Source organism: Mercenaria mercenaria, chromosome 17, assembly GCF_021730395.1.
Source record: "Mercenaria mercenaria strain notata chromosome 17, MADL_Memer_1, whole genome shotgun sequence".
Lineage (NCBI taxonomy): Eukaryota > Metazoa > Mollusca > Bivalvia > Venerida > Veneridae > Mercenaria > Mercenaria mercenaria.
In genome coordinates this window covers 28,637,178-28,659,010 of record NC_069377.1, presented here as the reverse complement: position 1 = coordinate 28,659,010, position 21,833 = coordinate 28,637,178, and the positions used below count along the sequence as shown (strand labels likewise).

The window sequence follows — 21,833 nt, the reverse complement described above, 5'->3', positions numbered from 1 at the left end:
TGTGTACTATATTTTTAAAGACACTGATTCTGGTATGCCTGGTATGTGGCCTATGGGGATGATAAGGTCTGCGTATTGGCGGTAAGGGCCAATACACAAGTCTGGACAATTGATAGACTTGCTTCTGTTTATCATAATAAGCTACTGTATAGCTACTGTGCAGTAAATAAATTGCAGGTGATATTTCTCACCTTTATAGCAAATCAGTTCTCACCTTTATAATGAGTTTTGAAAGCTTGATTGAATTAGGGCTAAATAAACAAAGTTATAAGATACGAAAGTGTTTTTTAACAATTACATTTCATCATTGCTGTTATATCAAAAATATAAAAAAAGTGCATTCAGGCACATAGCTTTTAGAAATAATAAATTATGTGTATTTTGAACATTGATATATCTTTATTGCTGGATTTTATTATACATAAAAGAAACGTTATTTAGACAACACAAGGGGAATTATGCATTTTTAATAAATAAAATCCTTCTGTCCATATTCCTTTTTTATCCATTAAAAATGCAACTGAACGCTTCTTTAATTTCTAGTAAAATCCAGCAATTATCACTTTTTTCTGGTTTTATTTGTTACTTTTGGTTAAAAAAATCATAATCGTTGAATAAACAAACTTGTGATTTCTCTTATTAAGTTTTAAATAACTATTTTATTGTTAAGGAGTGAGAATTGCTTTGCTATAAGAGTTATAATATAATCGACCAGGGCATTACTCAACATGACTGAGCAATCAAAATGTATATATTATCAATTCAAATAATTGTGTGTACATTCTGAAAAAAAACCCCAAAAAACAGCATTTCAATCAATAAAATGCAAACACAGGAAATAACCAATTTATCTGAAGGCAATAAAATTTATGATTCTCTGACAATGATTAGGCTACATGTCAAGTCTACAGGGGTTTTATGGACCCTTATCAGACTGGACCAGACAGGATCTTGTATATTGGGGATTAAAAAGTCTGGTATTTAGGGGGGGTCACTTATATAGGAGATTTTCTTTGCCTTTAACTGGAAACAACGAATGTTAAATGTTATAATTTTTCTGTAAACAGAGAAGTTGAAATTATTCCATATCGTACTGCATTAACGCAGGAAATTATCTAAAATTGCCATGCTCCGTTCTAAAATATATTGTTAATTATTTACTAAATTGTACATTAAAGTAATTTTCTGGTATCTGTGAGACTACTTCTTTCTGAAATGTATTCATGTGACAGAAGCTGTTTCAAAAGGAAATTTTTTTCCCGTTTTTGACGTACAAAAAGTAGAAAAGTAGGCATGCACTGTAAATTATTTAGATTATCATCCTAGACAAAGATGTTAAGTTAATTATTTTAGAGTAAGAGGAAACTACATTACCGTACGGAATCGTTAATTTCTCTAAAGCTGTCTTTTCTATCATATTAAGATCTGAAGCCTGAAATTTTCAAAAACATTTCACGTCTCATCAAAGTCCCATATGTATTTGAAAGACGTTTTTATCAGGGTATTCAGATTACTTCAGAATCTATAAATTGAATGTTCACGTCATTTTGACGCAAAGGTTTATTAGGAAACCCAAATGAATAGATATTAGCGCTCATCTTTGTGTTTCCAAATCAACAGCAATATACAGCAACTGAAATTATATTTAAATTGCTATTTCTGAGCGGACACATTAAGCAGATTGGCTGTAGCGGTATTTATGACTTCTATCTGTTATCAGCAATATATTGTAACTATATTTAAGAAAATAATGCTTTCAAGGGCAAAAATTAGAGAACTGCTCGGATTCACAAGTTCTTTTTTCTTGAACTTGTATGTTTAGAGTATCTTTACTTTAAAACTATACATTTATTTAGATTAATATGTCAATTGTTGTTACGGGTCAGCAGTCTTATAACCGAAACGGTACAGATCTTTTAAATTAGTGTATTATATTCACGGTATCTTTAAACATTTTTTCCATTTGCATTGACCGTTACGAAATAAGTGGAAACATTGTGCATCTTTTAAATGTAAATGCTAGAAGTAATGAGCTACAAAGAAACATACTACAGTTAAGAAATATATTTTTAGAATTTGCCGAAGGTCATTTACTAGGAATAGTTTGTGAAATTTGCCTTTTCATATTGAAACGATCGGTTTTGGAGAACAATTTTTAAAGACTGCGTTTTGATATTGAAATGGTTACTTTCTGAGAATAATTTGTAAACGTTGCCTATATATATTTGATCAATCATATCATACTTTTTCAAGTTAGTTATTGTAAAGTCTTACATTCAATGAAAATTAAAATATAGATTTTGGAAGTTGACCAAACTTAAATAAAATTGAAAATAACAATGCAAACCTGGTCAAGGGCGATAATTGGATAGATTTTTATAGTTCATCGGAGACATGTTTTTATTTCCATCTGTGTGGGTGGTTCTGGTAGAATGAACAAAAAACATACCTGACTCTCGATGTATTTATGCATGTTTTATTGTCATTTTGAATTAGAAATTAAAAACAAATCTCATTTAATCTGGGGAGTGTTGAAATAAATTTATATTAAAGGCAAAGAAAGCACACAAAAACAATAATGAAACATAATGAAACATAATTATTTTGCAATTGATTGTCCTGTGTTTATAACCGAAAACTTGCAGTGAACGAAGCTGACACAATGATATTCAGCCTAATCTGCCCTAATAGTAAAAGTAGTACTTCTTTATTTTAATTAAATGTTATCTTTATGCGTTCATATGGTTATAAACTAAGCGGGGACTTCTTGCAAATAACAATCGCGCACCAATCCTCAAATTTACATTTCGTTACAGTTGCCACAAAATTAAATAGACGAGTTTGTATTCCATGGGTATAGATTCAGGATCCTCTCGATATCTGAACGGAGAACAGCCAAAAAGAACCGCTCACGTCCAATTGTAATTCGCCTTCAGATAAAAATTGGTGTATTTTTATATATTAAATCCATTAAGAAACATCAAGCCATACAATGTCTTGATTAAACTTTGGTCTTAACTGTCAATAAAACTAATTAGCTATGACTTAATGTTCTGTTGAAATGTTGGTGATTTTTCTGAACGACGCCATTTTGTCCGTATATTTGATATAATAACACCAATGTTGTTTAATATACAGAAATAAACTTTTTTCATGCAAAATATTTGGTAAATGCAAGTATTAGGCTATAAACGTGTTCACGTCCTATGGAAATTCTGTCTGCATGCTACTTTAGTTCGTTGATATTGATATAATGTATATGATATTGCAAAATATAATATGTCTATATGAAAGTTGTCGTTACAAAAATATAAGGAAACTTATACATTACGTTGCTTGCTTGTATTATTTCGTAAAGCAGTGATACAATGCATGTATTTGAAAAAAAGACTTTCATGTAAATGTGTAGGTACATTTAAATTGGCGTTCACTTGCACAGACAAATATAGCATTCAGACTGTCATTATAAACATCAAATAGATATGTAATATCTATCTGTTCAAATAGATATGTAATAGCTATAACCTCTTTAAACAAAATATAGAATGTAAATTGTAAGAACTGGCTCTTATTTGTATGAAACACGTCTAAACAAAACTATATATATAAACTTGTTAACTTATTAACTTGTTCAAAGCTTTTCAGTCTACAAGTGTGTAATGAGCGTCAATTTTAAAATTTATATTAATGTAAAATAAAATACAAACAATCAAGTATATAACAAATTGTTTTAGAAGCATGGCAAGAAACCATGATAAAACACACGGTTTTAAATGATATTCAAAGTGCTACACCAGCCATAACTCCTAGCTTTGACCTTAACTGAAGCGCGTGATAAACTTCTAATAGCATTACAAAAGTCAGGAAATTAGTTTTCAGACACGGATTATTTTACCGTTAGAAGTTAGCTTTCGCCTGCGAGTGATTAAAATATGTTTGTAATATATGCAATTTTATCAAATTCTAATCATTTTAAAAGCAATTATAGCAGAAATTAGAACAAATATTTACGTCATGGGAATAATCACATAATTCAAAACGGCAATGAAAAACCTCGTAGACATTCCATGTTTCCGTCTTTTATAACTCATTACCAGAGCGCTTTATCACAGAAGATGATCTACAAAACTGAATAAAAGTAAGCTGTGTGCTATTCATAAACATGAAAGCTGAAAACATAATTATAAAAATACACCTACTCGTATAAATGAGGGAGAAACCAATAATAGAAGGCTTTGACATTAGGATATGAAAACGGACAAAATGTACGTTACGTTTACTATATGGTTTGATGAATAGAAATAGTTTGATGTGATATAATTTAAATTTCTGAAATAATTGGCAGCATGCCTCGAGTAAGTGTACCTATTTTGAATAGTATAACGCCTTGTACATTATGTCATGATATCGAGGGATACAGTGGTTCAAGGCATATAACGTCAGACTTCTGGTCTGGAAGTTGCTTATTTGAAACCCGAGACCGCCTAGTGGTAGATCGCCCACTTCGGGTGCGGCAAGTCAAGGGTTCACTCCCTGGACGGGTTATGCCTATGACATGAATAATGGAACCGGTCGCTTCCTCGCCTGGTGATCAGCATAAAATATAAAAAGTGGAAACACTTGTCAGCTCAGAGTTAGCATAATGTAACTTGATGGGGAGTTAGCATAATGTAACTTGATGTCACGTGCCAATAGCGTGATATTCTAGTGAGGCAGCAATATAAAGTTGGGCATTTTGCTCACTGCTACAAGTAGACACCGTCGTATGAATGACCGAAAAAATGATGAAAAAGACGCTAACCTCGAATCCCGAAGAGACTGACCATAGTCTCATTTATCCCTGTTCAATAAAATAGAAAAAGTTGAAAGGCTATTTAAAGATTCTTTGGAAGCAAACAACGCAACCAAGCAAAATAGTAGCAGACTCTGTTTAACTGAGTCTGTTTAAGAGAGGTTATTAAATGTGCACCACCCTCATATCCCCTTGATCTTGGCTTTAGTGTAATTCGTTTATACATGTACATTGAGTGAACTTTATGAGTAATACTGATTCCAAGTACGGGGAGTCGTGGTTTGCAGTCTAAGTCAAAGTGAAATTGACCCCGATGTTCACAACCAATAATTAAGGCAAGAGTAATGGTATGAAATGTAGGATCCGTTTAATATCAAGAATAGTATTGTGATGTCAAAAAGTCGATATATTTAAATAAATATCTATGTCAAAATCAAATTAAAGTTTCGCATACAGAAACCTATAAAATAAAATTCATTAAAGAAAATCAATACAATTTATGTTGCCTAAGAGAGTAGTTTACGGATACCATTCGTTTCTATTATGAAATGAGTTCTTTTGAATTTGATTATGTAAACAGTGTCATTTTTTCGTAATAGCTTTTTCCTGAATTGTACGTGCACCTAACGACCCTGATAAGTTAAAATTAGATAGTGTTATGTTTGTTTGTTGCTGGGTTTAACGCCGTTTTTTCAACAGTATTTCGGTTATGTAACGATGGGCAGTTAACCTAACCAGTGTTCCTTGATTCTGTACCAAAACAAACCTGTTCTGCACAAGTACCTGCAAACTTCTCCACATGGACGAACGATTTCAGACACAATGTTTTTATCAAATCATCACGGATAACAATAAACAACCTGCCCGAGGATCGAACTCACGACCCCACGATCCGTAGATCGGCGCTCTCCCTATTGAGCTAAGCGGGTTGGTACAATAAGACAATGTGTCATCTCATGACTTGACTTAATTTGTTTGCAACGTGTACATGTTGTCAGAAAACCCATCCAAGCCGTGAAATTGCTTTCATTTTCATTGTTTATGTGAGGCAAGACATCATTACTTTCACATATCATGATTTCAAAATAAAAAAAAATCAATATAAACGGTAAGAAGCATTTAAAGTAAACGCATAACAAAATTGTGTTTGCAACCCATATTTGTTTCATTAAAACAGTGAAACAGACAATTTGTTTAACGATTCAACAGCCGGACATCTACCAGCCCGAGGACACTAAACAGAGATTCAGTTTGGTATAACCGCAATTAAAGTAAAAAGAAAATTGTGCAGGGCCAGAAGTAAAGATATACAGTTTGCTATAAATGCATTCTGCTAATCCAAATTAGATCTATGTTTTACGTCTGTAGTTTGACTGTCTGGGGGAAACAAAGCATTAAACCAGGCAATAAGAAATATGAAAGAATTTATTGATTCGTTTAATAATTTGTATCAATTGGAAGATAGCTGCCTCAATAATTAAGTAGTTTTTCACTATTTTCAGTCCAGCCACTTACCATATAAATTTTCGTCGCTTTGTAAAGTAGAAGCTTGTCTTAATGATAAACCTTTTCATTTGTGTCAAGAAAAGGTTTAAGACGCATAATCTGTGCATAACATAGATCAAATTTCGTATGGCCTAATACAATGCTTATTCTGCAACATCTTAACCTCTAGAATTTAGTTGAGAGCCTTCCAAATCATGCAGTGAACAAGAAAAATATAAAACACACACTTTCTCCATTAAATGTTTTTTGTTGTGCTTTTGTGGCAAATTTCCAGCTATGGAAGGTGAATGAACACCCCAGGTGACCCTTAGGACGCTATTGCACTACTGATGGACACCTTTGTAGAGTAACTGACCTTCCCGCAAGTCAGCTGGATGACTTCCTCACATGACAAAAATCTACTTGTTTATCCAAAGCAAGGGCAGTCAGGGACATGTGATACGAAGACAAAGACTTAAACCATTAAATACTTCAGAGAAATTGTAAACCTTAACGTTTTTACACCATCATTATTTGTTTATAAGTCAATTAGGAGTTGAAATATTTGCTCTCGATCTATTTTGTTATTTCCCATAAATCTAATTGTTTTGTGATTTGAAGTATGAAGCTGATAAGACAACCGTTTCCATTGTAAATCTTGTGGAGCATACGTTGTACATCAATAATATCACAGCTTACAACTGCTAATTGATGAGTTTAGATAGCTCATCGCTATGCGACATTAGTGTCCTTATTCCGACAGGTTACATGAAAAGGACCCGATGTATTTGCAGGATATGCAAGTTAGCAGGAACTGTATGAAAATGTCTGAAAGCTTAATCGTTTCGGCGACAAATTTCCTAAGGTTACCGTAGCAGACCTGAAAATGCTATCAGTAATGTCTGATTAATTTCCATTACATCGCATCTGATTCCTGCATTCTAAAGTTGTTATAGAAGATATTGCTCGTAAGAGCTACAATAATGTACAGCCAAATAACACCGAAACGACAGACAAGCATACTTAATCGCACTGAAATTGCCGATTGTCAATACTGATCCACTACTTTTAATAAACTTTAAATATATATTTTACTTATCTGAATGAAATATGACAACGTTCAAAATATAAGTTACTGCGAAACTGAACCAGGAAAATATATGAAATATATGAAACTAGGACTGAAATGTAAACATGTGTACATGGCATTTTGATGATGTTCTTAATAAAGATAATCTGATTTGCATCAAATATCTCAGTTATTTTGAGGAAGTGACAGATAAAGAATTTAAATGTTGAGACATAAGAGACAATGCTTCCAGCATTCATTTGAAGAATTCATATGTTGAGACAAAATAGACAATGTTCACATAATTGATACATAAGCAGTATATCACTTAAATCTACTAACACGTAATGTAATAAGAAGACGTGACGGGATAAACACGTTCTGTAAATGAATTTACTGTGCCCTCTTGTGAAAGGAGGAGCTATCATGGCCATTTTGTAAGATGATTCATTAAAGAATGTTTACGGTGCTAAGAAAGTGTATGTACATTAATACACAGTATAAGGACATTTTGCATTTGCCAGGTAATAGTTACGATTTTTTCAACATACTTCCAAGATATCACGGGAAAAGATCAGTAATAACCACAATTTGAAACAGTTTTATTGCTTCTAAGACTTGGGAATACATTGAAGAAAATAAACACTATTTGTCGTTCGTTTATTTTTCTTTTCTGAATAGTTTTTAAAGCTAGCACACTATTTTAAAATGCTATAACTAGATTCTTTATGAAATAAACAATGTTCTGAGAGTTGACAAACATACATTATAAAAATAAATTACTATAATACCTTAGTTCTTAAAATATCTTTAAACCACAAGAAAGCACGAAGAAAAATAGAGGTCATATATCCTCTAAGACAGACTTTTTGTCTGATATCTGTACAGCAGACTGACAGCTAAAATATGGGTATGAACATATTATATTATGCCGTATGCTTTTTGTTTCATTTTTATAGAACAATCCTCTTGAAATATAATACCGAAAAGTCAAGTATGGATTGACAATTAAATAAAACAGGAACTGGCTTACATAATTCATGAAAATACCACTTGAGAATTTCTTTCTTTCGTTATTATAGAAGTACTGCTTGTTTACATGTTGAGTACTTTGATACCTACACTAGATCCAACACTGCAACTATAAAATGTAACACAAACAACAATTAACTATGATGTGCAAGTTAAATGTTTCATTCATTTCACAGGAAATAAAAGGTAACAAAACGCATCGTCGCACATGTTCTCACTAATTGGCATACTGTTTAATATTTCATTTAAATTTGTACCATTATAATAGGACCCGTGCTCACAATCATCCCAAACTCATTTTCGATTAATGAACATGGCTTTTCTATAAATAATAAACTTAAACACTCACCCATCTGTATCATTTATCCCAGTGGGAAATTTCAATCACTTTTACAAATATTAATTTTCGGACGTAATAAGCACCTGACCTCATAAACTTCATGCGTACATTTGAATACCTCAAGCCTCTATCATTGTATACCGTTTTGTGCGTGCGTACGTGCGTGAGTGTGTGTCTACTGGCAAATATCCGGGACAGAGGACTTTGATAGCAGAACAATGTCTGACAGTTCCTCGTTCCCCGGCTCTCAATTTAGCTCAATTTAGCAACTGGTCTGTATTTAGACCCTGTGTTTCGTTCACGAGGCCATTCAAATTTGTGGTTTCTTCTCAAAACGCTAGATAATCAGAGCAAAGAAGAAAAGGTCGGAATATACGAGAAATGATTTTTAAAGAAAAAAAGATTATCTAGTCGGTAGCCAGACTAATTAGCAACCAATCGTAGAATGCCGTAGTCACCTACGGAGAATATATAATCGCACGCAAATTTGCCGATATGCGTTATGGGTCCATTACCTTAAGAGATTCAACAAATTACCGGTATATAGATTTGATATGTTTAAATGTCATGCCAGTCAAAGCTCAAGCAAAAGTGCCATGGTCCCTACTAGCAAATTAAAGTAAATATACAATTATGGAGTGTGTAAACTGTGCTAAGGAATTCTGCTTTTAATCTTTTTTAAAAAATACAGTATTTTTAAATGTAAATAAAATACTTGTCAGAATGTACATACCAATACACAGAATGAAATAGAATTACTGTAAAGCTATTCATAACAGTAATAATAGCTGATTAATGCCAAATTGGGGAAACAAATTCAAATGGGCTTAAGAAGCGACAACGCTTAACATCTAAGGATGTTCGGGCTTCTATGCTACATGAAACTACATGAAACACATGAAAAATGATTATTTGTATTGAAAATCAGCTTTTTAGATGAATAGTTGTGACGCTACAACTTGAGAAGTAAATACTTGTAGGTCAGCCAAGTGGATCATGTTTGTCTAATTTTCAGCACTTGAAGTACAAAATTCCATTGCTTTTCAGCTACGAAACGTTTTATCAATATATTACCTATCAGTTGGAACACTAGACTAAATATCGCTTTAATAGTGTGTAAATGTTTATGCACAAAAGATCAAACATCTTGATAACAAATGTAACACTTTTCAAGAATTATAAAACTGTCCTTATCGCTACAAGAACGTTTCGGTTCAAAGTTGTTACTTGAAAATTGTTACTATTTGTTAAGGATGATAAAACTTCAAATCAGTCAGATCAAGTGCAGGCGCCAAAATGATAATGTTCCAAGTCATTTGTAATACAGTTATATAGAAAAGCATCATTTTGAACTAAGTCGGGTTGGCGGGATGCGGGGAACGTGTTACTTATTATATGATTTAATTATAAGAGCCATATTTTAATAATTGAAACGAAGAGGTAAAACGCCTGCTGAATGATTTCACAAGGGCGTAGCCCTAATGAGTTTTACAGCTGTATAATCGACACAAATTGTTATTAACATAATTATATTGATATATAGTAATGCAGTGTATTATTTCGATTCTATTCTCTCCATTATGTAAACAAGTACAAGAAATATGGAAGCACAATTTCATGACACATGTATGGCGCCTTACGTAGTGGGTCGATTTGACCTCAGTTTGTACATCGAGTGAATAATTTTTCACACAATATTCAATAAAGAGTGACACCAGTCTGTTTTTTTTTTTTTTTTTTTTTTTTGTTTTTTTTTTTTTTCATTTTGATTCTGAAACGTCTTTTATATAATATAATAAATCAAATGCCAAAACATAATTTCTTTGTGTGTGTATAAGTCAAGTCAGATCTATGTCTCTATAAACATTAGACATAGAAAACCCTTGCTAAACGCTTTGTTAATCGACTCTTGAGCCATATGCCAAAATAAAACAAGTAATGGCGTTTATGGTTTTGATTCCTGTTTCTAGAAACAGATGTTTACTTTGTGGCAAGATGTCTTCGATAACACATACATTAACTCAATAAATGTGTCATGGGTGATATTTAAACATAATTTAACATATTGACTTCTTGTGATTTATATCTAAATAAAACACAGCTAGACCTTGCACTCGAAACACGAACTCGGCTTGAGAGCAATTTAGTTAAAATGGTTTGACACAGATTTATCTCAAATAATGAATAACAGACAGGTTTAGATAAAGAAAGCAATAAATATCATTCTTAATAAAATATTACAAAAGTAACAGCTTCTCAACTTTTGTAACTACATGTGTTCGCTGATATAAAAATAATAATAAAAATGAATTCTGTAAATAGACTCTATGGAAGCAGAAACCTTAAAGCAAAACAACATGTTGATATATTCCTTACATGTACACTTCCTGACAACAGCACTGAAATGGACGTTATGATCCCAATAACAATACGGAGTTCCGTCCATTCTATACAAACTCGAAACAACAATAGCTGATCGTGAAACTAGAATGGCTATAAGCGGAGGTACGTGCGAAGCTACTATGGTTCGATCGTGGCGTCGCAGTTTGCCGTCACAGATTCGCACTTTTCCACCGCACTAACACACTCCACGCTTCATGTTTAATTAGGTTGTGGATTTTGTTTAGATTTAGTCAATTTTAACGTAAATAAAGGAAAAGAATCAGCAGTCAAACTATTCAGCAGTCAAATTATAAAGAATCAGTAGTCAAACGAAAAGAATCAGCAGTCAAACTATAATAACCAGTCAAACTATAATTAGCATTCAAATCACTTAACAGTCAAACTATAACGACTCACTAAAAAATCTAGAGTCAAACCATAAAGCCGTAAAGTTTAAAAATAACCAATGCATTAAAAAAATATCTGATATATTAGGGGAAACCGATGCATATTGGAGTTCATGAGAATCATAAAAATTAAAATATCATGTTTTTTTTTTTTAAACTTCAGCCGTTTGATCAAGCCGCTGCTGTTGTTTCATTCGTCCTGTTTGCAGCAATAATCTCCCTAAATGGACTGGTCATTTATGTTCTGCTGTTCAAGAAACAGAAGAAAAGTCGTTTGTTCTACTTTGTACTCCAGCTCGCCATAGCGGGTAAGTAATTTAACGATGGCTTTCAAATATTATTATCGGAGAGGCTGGCGATCATATATTTATAATGATAACGATATGTTATATGGAGAATATGTTTCTGCCGATTATTATAACGGGACTACTACCCTAACCAAAGAAAACTATAATTTCTGTAATAAATGTTTTGCTATTTATCTCAAAAATTGAGCATAGAAATTAAATATTATTTACTTGATACAAGATATATTTTTATGAAGGCTTCTTTTAAGCATAAATATAATACGAAATTATTTGTTCAAGAAAATGCGGAAATAAAGCTACACGTGCATCGATGTAAGGCTGTGATAATGTGTAATTTCATTTGTTTGAAACTGCAGATTTCCTCGTTGGTGTATTTTGTGTGCTTGGTGATGGTATAACGAGTGCCATGTACGGAGAGTATCACGGAGGAGATTTTGTATGTAGGATGTGGAGATTTAGTAAAACCATGACCATTATCGCCTCCAACAATATCCTCATTGGTATGAGTGTAGACAGATTTCTGGCAATAAAATATCCCTTAAATGTCGTGCGATTAGGTATGTGTTGGTTTTTTTCTTATTTGAACCGCGCCATGAGAAAACCAACATAGTGGGTTTGCGACCAGCATGGATCCAGACCAGCCTGCGCATCCGCGCAGTCTGGTAAGAATCCATACTGTTCGCTTGCAAAGCCTATTGCAATTATAGAAACTGTTAGCGAACAGCATGGGTCCTGACCAGACTGCGCGGATGCGCAGGTTGGTCTGGATCCATGCTGGTCGCAAACCCACTATGTTGGTTTTCTCATGGCGCGGCTCATTTTACTCTGCCAGTTTTAAGATAAAATAAAAACGATAACAAAAATGTGTTATACAAGTAACTCGTTCAACCATTAGCATTCAACGTATAGTCTTGAACGTTAAAAAACAATACAAGCCCATATGAAGTACATTAGCCTAATTGATAACATTAGCCCGTATGAATTACATTAGCAACAATACTCATAAATATTCTAGATAAATAGTGTCGTCTTTATCATAAATTCAGGACATGATCCCTTGTATGTTTGGGTTTAACAGGATAGCAAAGTGTTACGCTTACTGAATGACTTGCCTGTCAACAGTTAAAACTATTGACCGAGATCTAAAAGGTCAACAATGTTGTCTATTGATTGGCAAGTCATTCTGTAAGTGTTTTATTACATGACCCCAGACACTGATTTTCAAATATTTGATTTATTAACCAAGTAAACACGTGCTGAATATAAACAGGTCATACAGCACACACTATGGACTGGTAATTCATATTAAGATGCATAATACGCTGGAGATTTCAACGTTTAAGAACGAGAACTTTTATTAATATGTAGAAAGAAGCGCCCCTCTGTGAAAATCAACGTAAGGGCTTGCGTATGGATCCAGATCAGTCTGCACATCCATTGTTTGTCAATCAGTCACATACAACTGCTGAAATTGAAAAAGAACAGCATGCATGTGCGGATAAACGAACAGTATGGATTTACTATTCTGAATTATTGCTGGTCGGAAAACCCTTAGAGCAGCACTCAAATGAATATCAACTGCTTGTTTCCATGTCAGATCACTTGAAACTAAAAGTGATTATCATTTGTTTATTGCATACTGAAAATAGAGTCGTATCAATATCTAGAAAGTAGAGTGTATCTTGATATTGAAGTTTTTTTTTTTAGATAAAGATGCTAAGCTTATAATTTTGCTGATGTTGCGTTCTGCGTTTCCAAATTCTCTTGTTACAGATTTGATTTCTTGAACTTTCAGGAATGTGTAGGTTTCTAGACAAGGCTATGGTATTAGGAGCTTGGTTTATAAGTTTAGTTGTTGCAAGTTTCTATATTCCGTACAGTAAAGGGGTAAATGCTAACGCGTCGGCAACTAACCCTATGGATCAAATTGGCGAATGTAAAATCGAGTTTCCAGATCACTGGTGGAAGGTAATAACGTTTAACGTAATATAATAAATGATATATGTTTATTTCAGCGTCAGAAATATTTGCACTTATTGGACACCATATGCAAGATTTTACATATTGAAGCCACAAGTTAAATGTAAAGTTTTGTGTTTAGGACGGAAAAATATTTTGATCTAACATGTTTGAAAATGCATTTGTTTTATATCTGATATATTTATTAGTTAGTTTCAGTATTTTAACGGTTATACCTGCGCAATAACATCACTGAGTTCAATGAATTTTAAAGTCTATTTTACCTTTTAACATGTAAGAACTGGCGTATGGATCTTTAAGAACTTTATCTATCTATTTTTTTATTGCAGTGTATATTAAAAAGAATTTCCTATTATTTATTATTTATGTCATTCAATATATTTCAGTGTTATAATTAAGAAATAATAAGTTCCCAAACGTGGTTAATCGTAGAATAACCCGTGTTTTGAGTTCTTATGCGTAAGAATATATCACGAAGGCCGTAGGCCTGAGTGATATATTGTTTCGCATAAGAACGAAAACTCTGGTTATTCTACGATAAATCACACTTGGGAACTTATTATTTCGATTCTGACATGACCTACTAGTATCCACAGTGTTAGCAAAAACGGTAACTACTTTTTACGACCGTGCTACGCACCTGGATCGGATGACGTCACTGCACGCGAGTGGTTTATTGCAGAATAACCCGAGATAGATTTTGCTCTATATATATGTAGGTTATTTGCTGGTCGTGTTAGAATATTTGATAATTTCATTTAACAATTACCATGTTTAGTTTACTGTTTAATAATTTCAATACTCCCCTCTGAAAGCATGTAAAAACGAATTCCATGTGACAGATAAAATATATGAATTTCAGCGACTAGTTAATATATAACAGAATTTATTTAGCTTTTAAACACTACGAGCCGTGAGCTGCACTAAAGAACTAAATTTAAAAAAGTTTTAGTTCCGTAAATATATTGGAACACATTTTAAGGGTGCTTTTGGAGCTTACAATTGGTACTAAAATAATTGCTAAACATCTTAAAGCGTTTCATTCGAATCTTCTTTTTTTTTTGTTGTTGTTCAAAAATCATTGGTACTGTGAAAGAAAGTGATTAGTCGAGATAGTGGTTCCAATAAGCTTGAAGCTTTCATCACAAATTAGTATAAACTGAAGTGATTAGTCGTACAAACAGACTTATTATATTTACAAATTTTCTTTAACAATAACCAAAACTATTGTACCGAAAGAAGTAAACCGTTTACAGTAGCTCTTTTGAAAAAATAAAGAAAAACGTTAATTTTCCTTTTTACTAATACCTTACTATTCCTGTCACTCACTTACAAATTCTATGCAAAATTTGACATGGATATGAAAATGTTGAAAGAGCAAGGAATGCCTGAAAATAAGTTAATTTTAAATGAAAATCACCACAAAGCCTTTCATGAAGTCTTTTAAAATCGGAAAACTATATACAAAGATATGCAGTTTAAAAAGAAAATGGCTAATCATGGAGGCGGCCATTTTAGTGTGTTTATGACGTCGTTTACACATTGCTGAATTCTTTATTTAGCAAATAACCTTTTATTAATAGATTAATTGTATATGTTTCTTGAGTGTAAGATGGAAACATGGTAATTTCTTTCATTATAACTCGAAAACGTAGGGAAATTATTTTAAGAAATAAGTAAAATACAGTTCAAATATGTATCTAGAAATTTAACAGATCCGCCATTTTTTTTGTTGCCATGGAAACAAAATGACCGCCATTTTATCCAATATTTAGATGCTCATAACTTTTTAGCTGATTATGAAAATTCTTTCACTTCTTTAAAAGATTTAAGAAATCCTATTAGACAGAATTAACACAAGAACAACATTGTCTTTGCCTTTTAAGATTTTTACCTGAATCGTGTACGAGTAGCTTAAACTGAGTATATGAATTCTACACTTGTTATGAAGTATATTGATTTCCTTCCGTGACGTAGGTTTTTAAAAGTTAATGCGAATGAATATATAAGTAAATTTCTAACATTGATTATTCACAGCCGTACGGGTTAACAGTAGCAATGATTGTATACATTTTACCTACCATTGGTATAACTGTATGCTATGTTGGTATATGTGTCATCATCTGGATGAAATGGCGTTCAAGACTTAAGTTGTCGGAGATTAGCACCAACGCTAGCAGTGGTAAGAATTCTCATATTAACTCTGTTTGCATAAAGTGTGGACAGGATAGTCTTCGCGTTGCTTTTGTTTCACGATATAATAATCGCAAGTTTTGTCTGGTTCCTTGGTCATTAAGATATATTCTCTCATTCTATAAAATTTTTAAACCTTATGTCTGACAATTCTGTCTTGGATTGCATTTTTTTTTTCTACAGTCCGAACAAAGATCCGCCATTTAGTCTAATATAACATTAATTTCACACCAAGGGGCGGACCGATTTCATATGCTGGTAAACTTTTGGTCCAACCCTTTTGTGTTATCATACTATTGCAAAGTTACCGAAAATATTTATATATTGATGTACTGTAGTCTAATAATATGTCGTGGTATACTGTTGGTTCGCTGTTTATCTGTGTATTAATGATTTAATGTACATTTACTAATATGACTTGTGTAATAATTACAATAAAACATGATTAATCTAGATTAAGTTTAGATATTTTTGCGTCGCTTCCCTTTCACGATACAATGATCAGAAGACTAGTTCCCTTGTCGATTTGGCATTTCTTTCACGATACATTAATTAAAATCTGGTTTCCCTATTAATTAGGAATTTTATCGTCGCTTCTGTTTCGCGATAAAAGGATCAGAAGTTTGGTTCCCTTGTAAACTAGGAATTCTTCGTGTCGCTTATTTTCACATTTGAAACATGACTTTAATCATCAAAGAAAAGGTGATTTATTACCGTCATACAGTTCAATTTTTATGAATAGTTTACATTTTCTTTAATTAATTGAGGTTCTTCCATATTAATTATAGCAACATGCAATAAGTGTCCCTTTTTATATTTAATCATAGATAAGCTGCAAGGAGACAAATCATTGAATAAAGGACTGCTCCCAAAGGCAAAGGTGAAGAGCATAAAAATGACCTTGGTGGTGTGTCTAGGTACGTATTCTTCTCTCACGGGGTGTATTGCAATGAAATACGCCAGTTAAAAATGATCTTTGTGGTGTGTCTAGGTACGTATTCTTCTCTCACGGGGTGTATTGCAATGAAATACGCCAGTTAAAAATATCTTTGTGGTGTTTCTAGGTACGTATTCTTTCACGGGGTGAATTGCAATGGAATACGCCAGTTAAAAAAGACATTGATGGTGCGTCTAGGTACGTATTCTTCTCTCACGGGGTGTATTGCAATGAAATACGCCAGTTAAAAATAACCTTGGTTGTATGTCTAGGTACGTATTCTTCTCTCACGGGGTGTATTGCAATGAAATACGCCAGTTAAAAATAACCTCGTTTGTGTGTCTGGGTACGTATTCTCTCACGGGGTGTATTGCAATGAAATACGCCAGTTAAAAATGACCTTAGTGGTGTGTCTAGGTACGTATTCTTCTCTCACGGGGTGTATTGCAATGCAATACGCCAGTTAAAAATGACCTTGGTTGTATGTCTAGGTACGTATTCTTCTCTCACGGGATGTATTGCAATGAAATACGCCAGTTAAAAATGACCTTGGTTGTATGTCTAGGTACGTATTCTTCTCTCACGGGGTGTATTGCAATGAATACGCCAGTTAAAAATGACCTTGGTTGTATGTCTAGTACGTATTCTTCTCTCACGGGTGTATTGCAATGAATACGCCAGTTAAAAAACGACCTTGGGGTGTGTCTAGGTACAGTATTTTCTTCTCTCACGGGGTGTATTGCAATGAAATACGCCAGTTAAAAACGACCTTGGCGGTGTGTCTAGGTACGTATTCTTCTCTCACGGGGTGTATTGCAATGAAATACGCCAGTTAAAAACGACCTTGGCGGTGTGTCTAGGTACGTATTCTTCTCTCACGGGGTGTTTTGCAAAGAATCATTATGTCAGTTAAAATTGCATTGGTTGTATGTCTAGATACGTTTTTTTTCACCAGGTGTATTGTAATGAAATGTCTGTTAAGAATGACCTTCGTTGTATGTCTAGGTATGTAACACAAAGTGTAGTGTGATGAAATTATATCTCATTTAAATGTAAATGTTCAAGTAGAACAATTAAAATGAATGCTAAGAAATATTTTTTTCAACAGCAAGCTATTCAGCTATAATCATTTTCCGAATCCATTTTAGATAAATATTTTACATCTGAAATAATTTGAACAGTTTACAGTCTGCTTATAGCTTATCATTACAGAAGCTCATCATCACAATCTTACGACTATGACTATTTCACTTGTTAGCAATGATATAAACATCTGAATATATTTTTTTTTTCTATTTTTACAGCGTTTTTTATCTCCTGGACGCCTTATTTTGTGACCATACTGATGAGTATTTACGAACCAAATTCGGTTGATCCGAGATATTTCGTGGTCCTGGGCTCCTTATACCCCCTCAACAGTGCCTGCAACCCTTTGATATTCATCCTTTTTAACCTCAGGCTTTTCTCGTGTCGACAAAAAGATCAACCATCAGGGCAATCTTATGAAGGTATAAGCACACAAGTGACGAGCACGTGACTAGCGACGTTGCTCTTGGCAGTGACACAAATGTTGCACATGCGCAAAACAAATTCAAATAATTCCAGAAATAAAAAGGAATATACACAGCAATAATGTCATAAATATGTGTTATGTGATAGATAAAAAACTGTAAACGCGCAAGTGCAGCGGCCGGAGCATTTTTAATTTACCTTTTGTGGATTCTGCATAAATGTACATCGAACATCATTGTCTCATCCAGAGTTTTGACTGACTTATGTCGAGATATGATATATTCTCCATTCACTCAGAACCTATAAATAATGTTATTGTATGCTTATTTAAACCGAAATACGCATTTAACAAAAAAAACAACAAAAAAACAAATCACACTGCGAGAAACAGTTGCACGTAAACGAATCTTAATTCATACGTCTTTTAACTTAAAAAGACACACATGACATAAGGACCCAAATTTATTCAATGCATTTTTATTATTTGCAAATAAAATGAAATAAGTCTCGTTAAGATTTTAATCGAAATATTTTCTATAGAGAGCAAAGCATAACAATTTTCGAAAAGTTAGAAATTCACACGTACTTGTAATATACAAGTAGATCGACAAAGCTATACACCATTCGTAGTGAGTCATGTGCATTGAGTAATATGATTATATCTCACTCACACTATTTCATCAATTAACATAAAATAAAATATTTCATTACAATTTGCCTCTCTTCTACCTTCACACTGGCATAGCTATATATGGCATTTTCATCAGTTTATATAAATTATAAATAATTGAGAAGACTCAATAACCACATTGAGTTCACCAGTGAATGGAAATTAATTTTCATCGATGTTAGATTTTTGGTTAAACTTTGTTACATTTTGTGGTTTCTTGGTATCTTGGAATTCATTGAATATATTCTACAATAGTATTACGCTTGTGGCGAGAGAGGTGTTGCGAATTGCTTCTTTTAGATTGCTCGGTTGCCTTCTATGCTTTCATGGGTTTTATTAACTGCAACATCATCCGTCTTAAGCGGTCTTTTGGCGGCCACAATATACAACACCGTACTGGAAAACGGCATTATAGGTTTATACATATCAGAAAACTAATCAAGGTCCAATTCAAGCATGCAGACTGTCATTTGTAGTAGTTCATATGCTTTTATTGTTCTGAATAAAATATTAACAAAGAACTTGTTGTTTGCTCGTTGAATGTAAGAAAGCCGATGTAAAGTTGAAGTTTTGGACATTTTTTCAGTGGAAAAGCATGTTCTAGCCAGATTTTCGCAACAAATCCCGAACAGGACAATATGAGTTTTAAAATATGTGTTATAGTATTTTTATACAATCAAAATTGTTGACAAATCTTACATTCATATGTAATGTCACTTTTCTTTTGAACAAGAATTATGACTACAGACGTATATCGTTAAAACCTAGACAGATCCGTTTGATGCCAGAAACCAGAGAGAACTTATGGGTGAGCAATGTTTATATTAAGAAGAATGCAATACCACCGAACTTACAACCGACTAGCACATCGACTCAAGAAGTTAAATAAAAGTAAAATAAAATACTGTACTGTAACATTTTAAGCGTAGAAATAATTAGAAATACACATTACACCTACTACTTCCATCGGTGTGAAATAATTAAGCTTAAAACGTTTTGACCATTACAGTGGCTATCTTATATAATTTCAATTGATTGTATTAAGTTATTGGACCAGTAATGACGATCGGGATTTTCCGTTCGGTTACGTTCTCTCCGTATGTCATTTCGTCCTTCTACGGTATCACTGGAACGCCATGTGCTCGTTTGAGCCACGTGAACCTCTGAAGAATGCCGAAGAATGCCTAAACGTAATACGAATACATAATCGCCCGGAAATTACTGATTATCACGAGGACGAAATGAACAAATACGGGAGCACATTTGGGCACCGCCTTTGAACGGTCAGTAGATAAACAAAACTAATCTCACTCTTACCTCCGCCATATGCTGTTCCAAAGCCAAAGGACAGCGTCAATAAAAGTTATTTTTCAACGTTTTATACCAGATGTTATTGCTTTGTAAAATTATCACTTTTATCAATCACACTGCATTTCCATAATCGCCAGTCATTAAAAGCAACACTGATTTGTCAATAGTGTTGTCACTCTCGTAAAATCTTTATAACCACCATAAACGTAAATGCTCGTCTAAAATAACGTAGTCTGTTATATAGTATATAACGTTTTATGTAACAAGTTGAAAGCGTATAGTGTCTTGACGCAACTTGACGCAAACAAGCAAATATTATAGCTGATTTTAATATAGAGTTATGAACTGTATTGTTTTCGAACACGTATGTACTAATACTTAAAACGAATGGCAAGGCCGGCGTTTTCTGTATGGATATATCTTCCTGGTACGGGCATACATTGTTATCCAACACATTCAATCGAGTCTAGTATATGCCAGGTTAGATGGACCTTTCTCTAATTATTTTGTGAAATTCTGAAGTGTCTGCTTTACTAAAATTGTTTTTATTTGAATGGAAGTAAATTCAGTTCGGATGAAAATATCACAAAATATCGGTTCACTATCAAAATAATTTATGGTTAATCATTCAAAAATGTCAGAAAAAAACATCTTGTTTGCCGACTTTACAGTTAAGTTTTCTAGACATAAGAGATATAAAACAATTGTTTCTGATGCGTTACAAGTATTACAAGTAAAGTTTACAGTATCTTCTTTACATGTCACAGTGCAAATAATAACGTTACTGTATCTACCTGTTCAAAATAACCCTCTAACACATAGGCTGATAGTTCTAATCTGGCAATTTCTTTTTCACATAAATAAGATACCTTAGACGTTTCGAATAAAACTATAAAGCATTCATTAAAGACCAGCAGCACTAAAACACAAAAATAATTCGGCAGCCTGCAAAACCGGGATTTTATTTATGAAAATGCACATATCCAATGAAAACAGACATTACTGGTATTTTGTTTTCAAGTTCAACTTGTAGATAAATTTCTCCTGCCCTGTGTGCGAACCACAGTACTGTAGTCAGAAATCATAATGATAAGGTCCCAACACAGAAAGTGCAGCTTCTGTAGCAGTTAACATAGCACCATGTAATATTCATGTTGCAAATGATATTTGTCACCAATAAATGGATACTTTGACTCTTATTGAAAACTGATTGACATTTAAGATATACCCTATACTTTCCACCTGGTTCAGACATGTGAGATCTCTTTTCAAATACATGTAAAATCACTTTTTAAAGTCTTTGCTATTTAATACCATTGCTTATTTTTTATAAGGGAAGAATCCCCTTAAGTTTTTTTTTCAGAATTAAATGAATAATTTTTTATTCAAAATATATTAAATGCAACAGTTTGTTT

The 21,833-nt window shown here is 33.2% G+C and overlaps 1 protein-coding gene across 3 annotated transcripts in view; it reads left to right on the top strand.

Annotated features, from left to right (window-relative positions):
- The window catches only part of LOC123536550 (neuropeptide S receptor-like), a 77,288-nt gene extending 57,660 nt beyond the window's left edge, over window positions 1-19,628 (top strand). For all 3 annotated transcript variants that reach the window (XM_045319827.2, XM_045319828.2, XM_045319826.2), the window contains exons 2-7: window positions 11,671-11,815; window positions 12,172-12,372; window positions 13,611-13,783; window positions 15,833-15,977; window positions 16,816-16,905; window positions 18,230-19,628. In XM_045319827.2, coding sequence (XP_045175762.2) covers window positions 11,671-11,815; window positions 12,172-12,372; window positions 13,611-13,783; window positions 15,833-15,977; window positions 16,816-16,905; window positions 18,230-18,462 — 987 coding nt within the window. In that variant the 3' untranslated portion in view covers window positions 18,463-19,628. The remainder of the gene's footprint in view (window positions 1-11,670; window positions 11,816-12,171; window positions 12,373-13,610; window positions 13,784-15,832; window positions 15,978-16,815; window positions 16,906-18,229) is intronic.
- The last annotated feature ends 2,205 nt before the right edge of the window (window positions 19,629-21,833 follow it).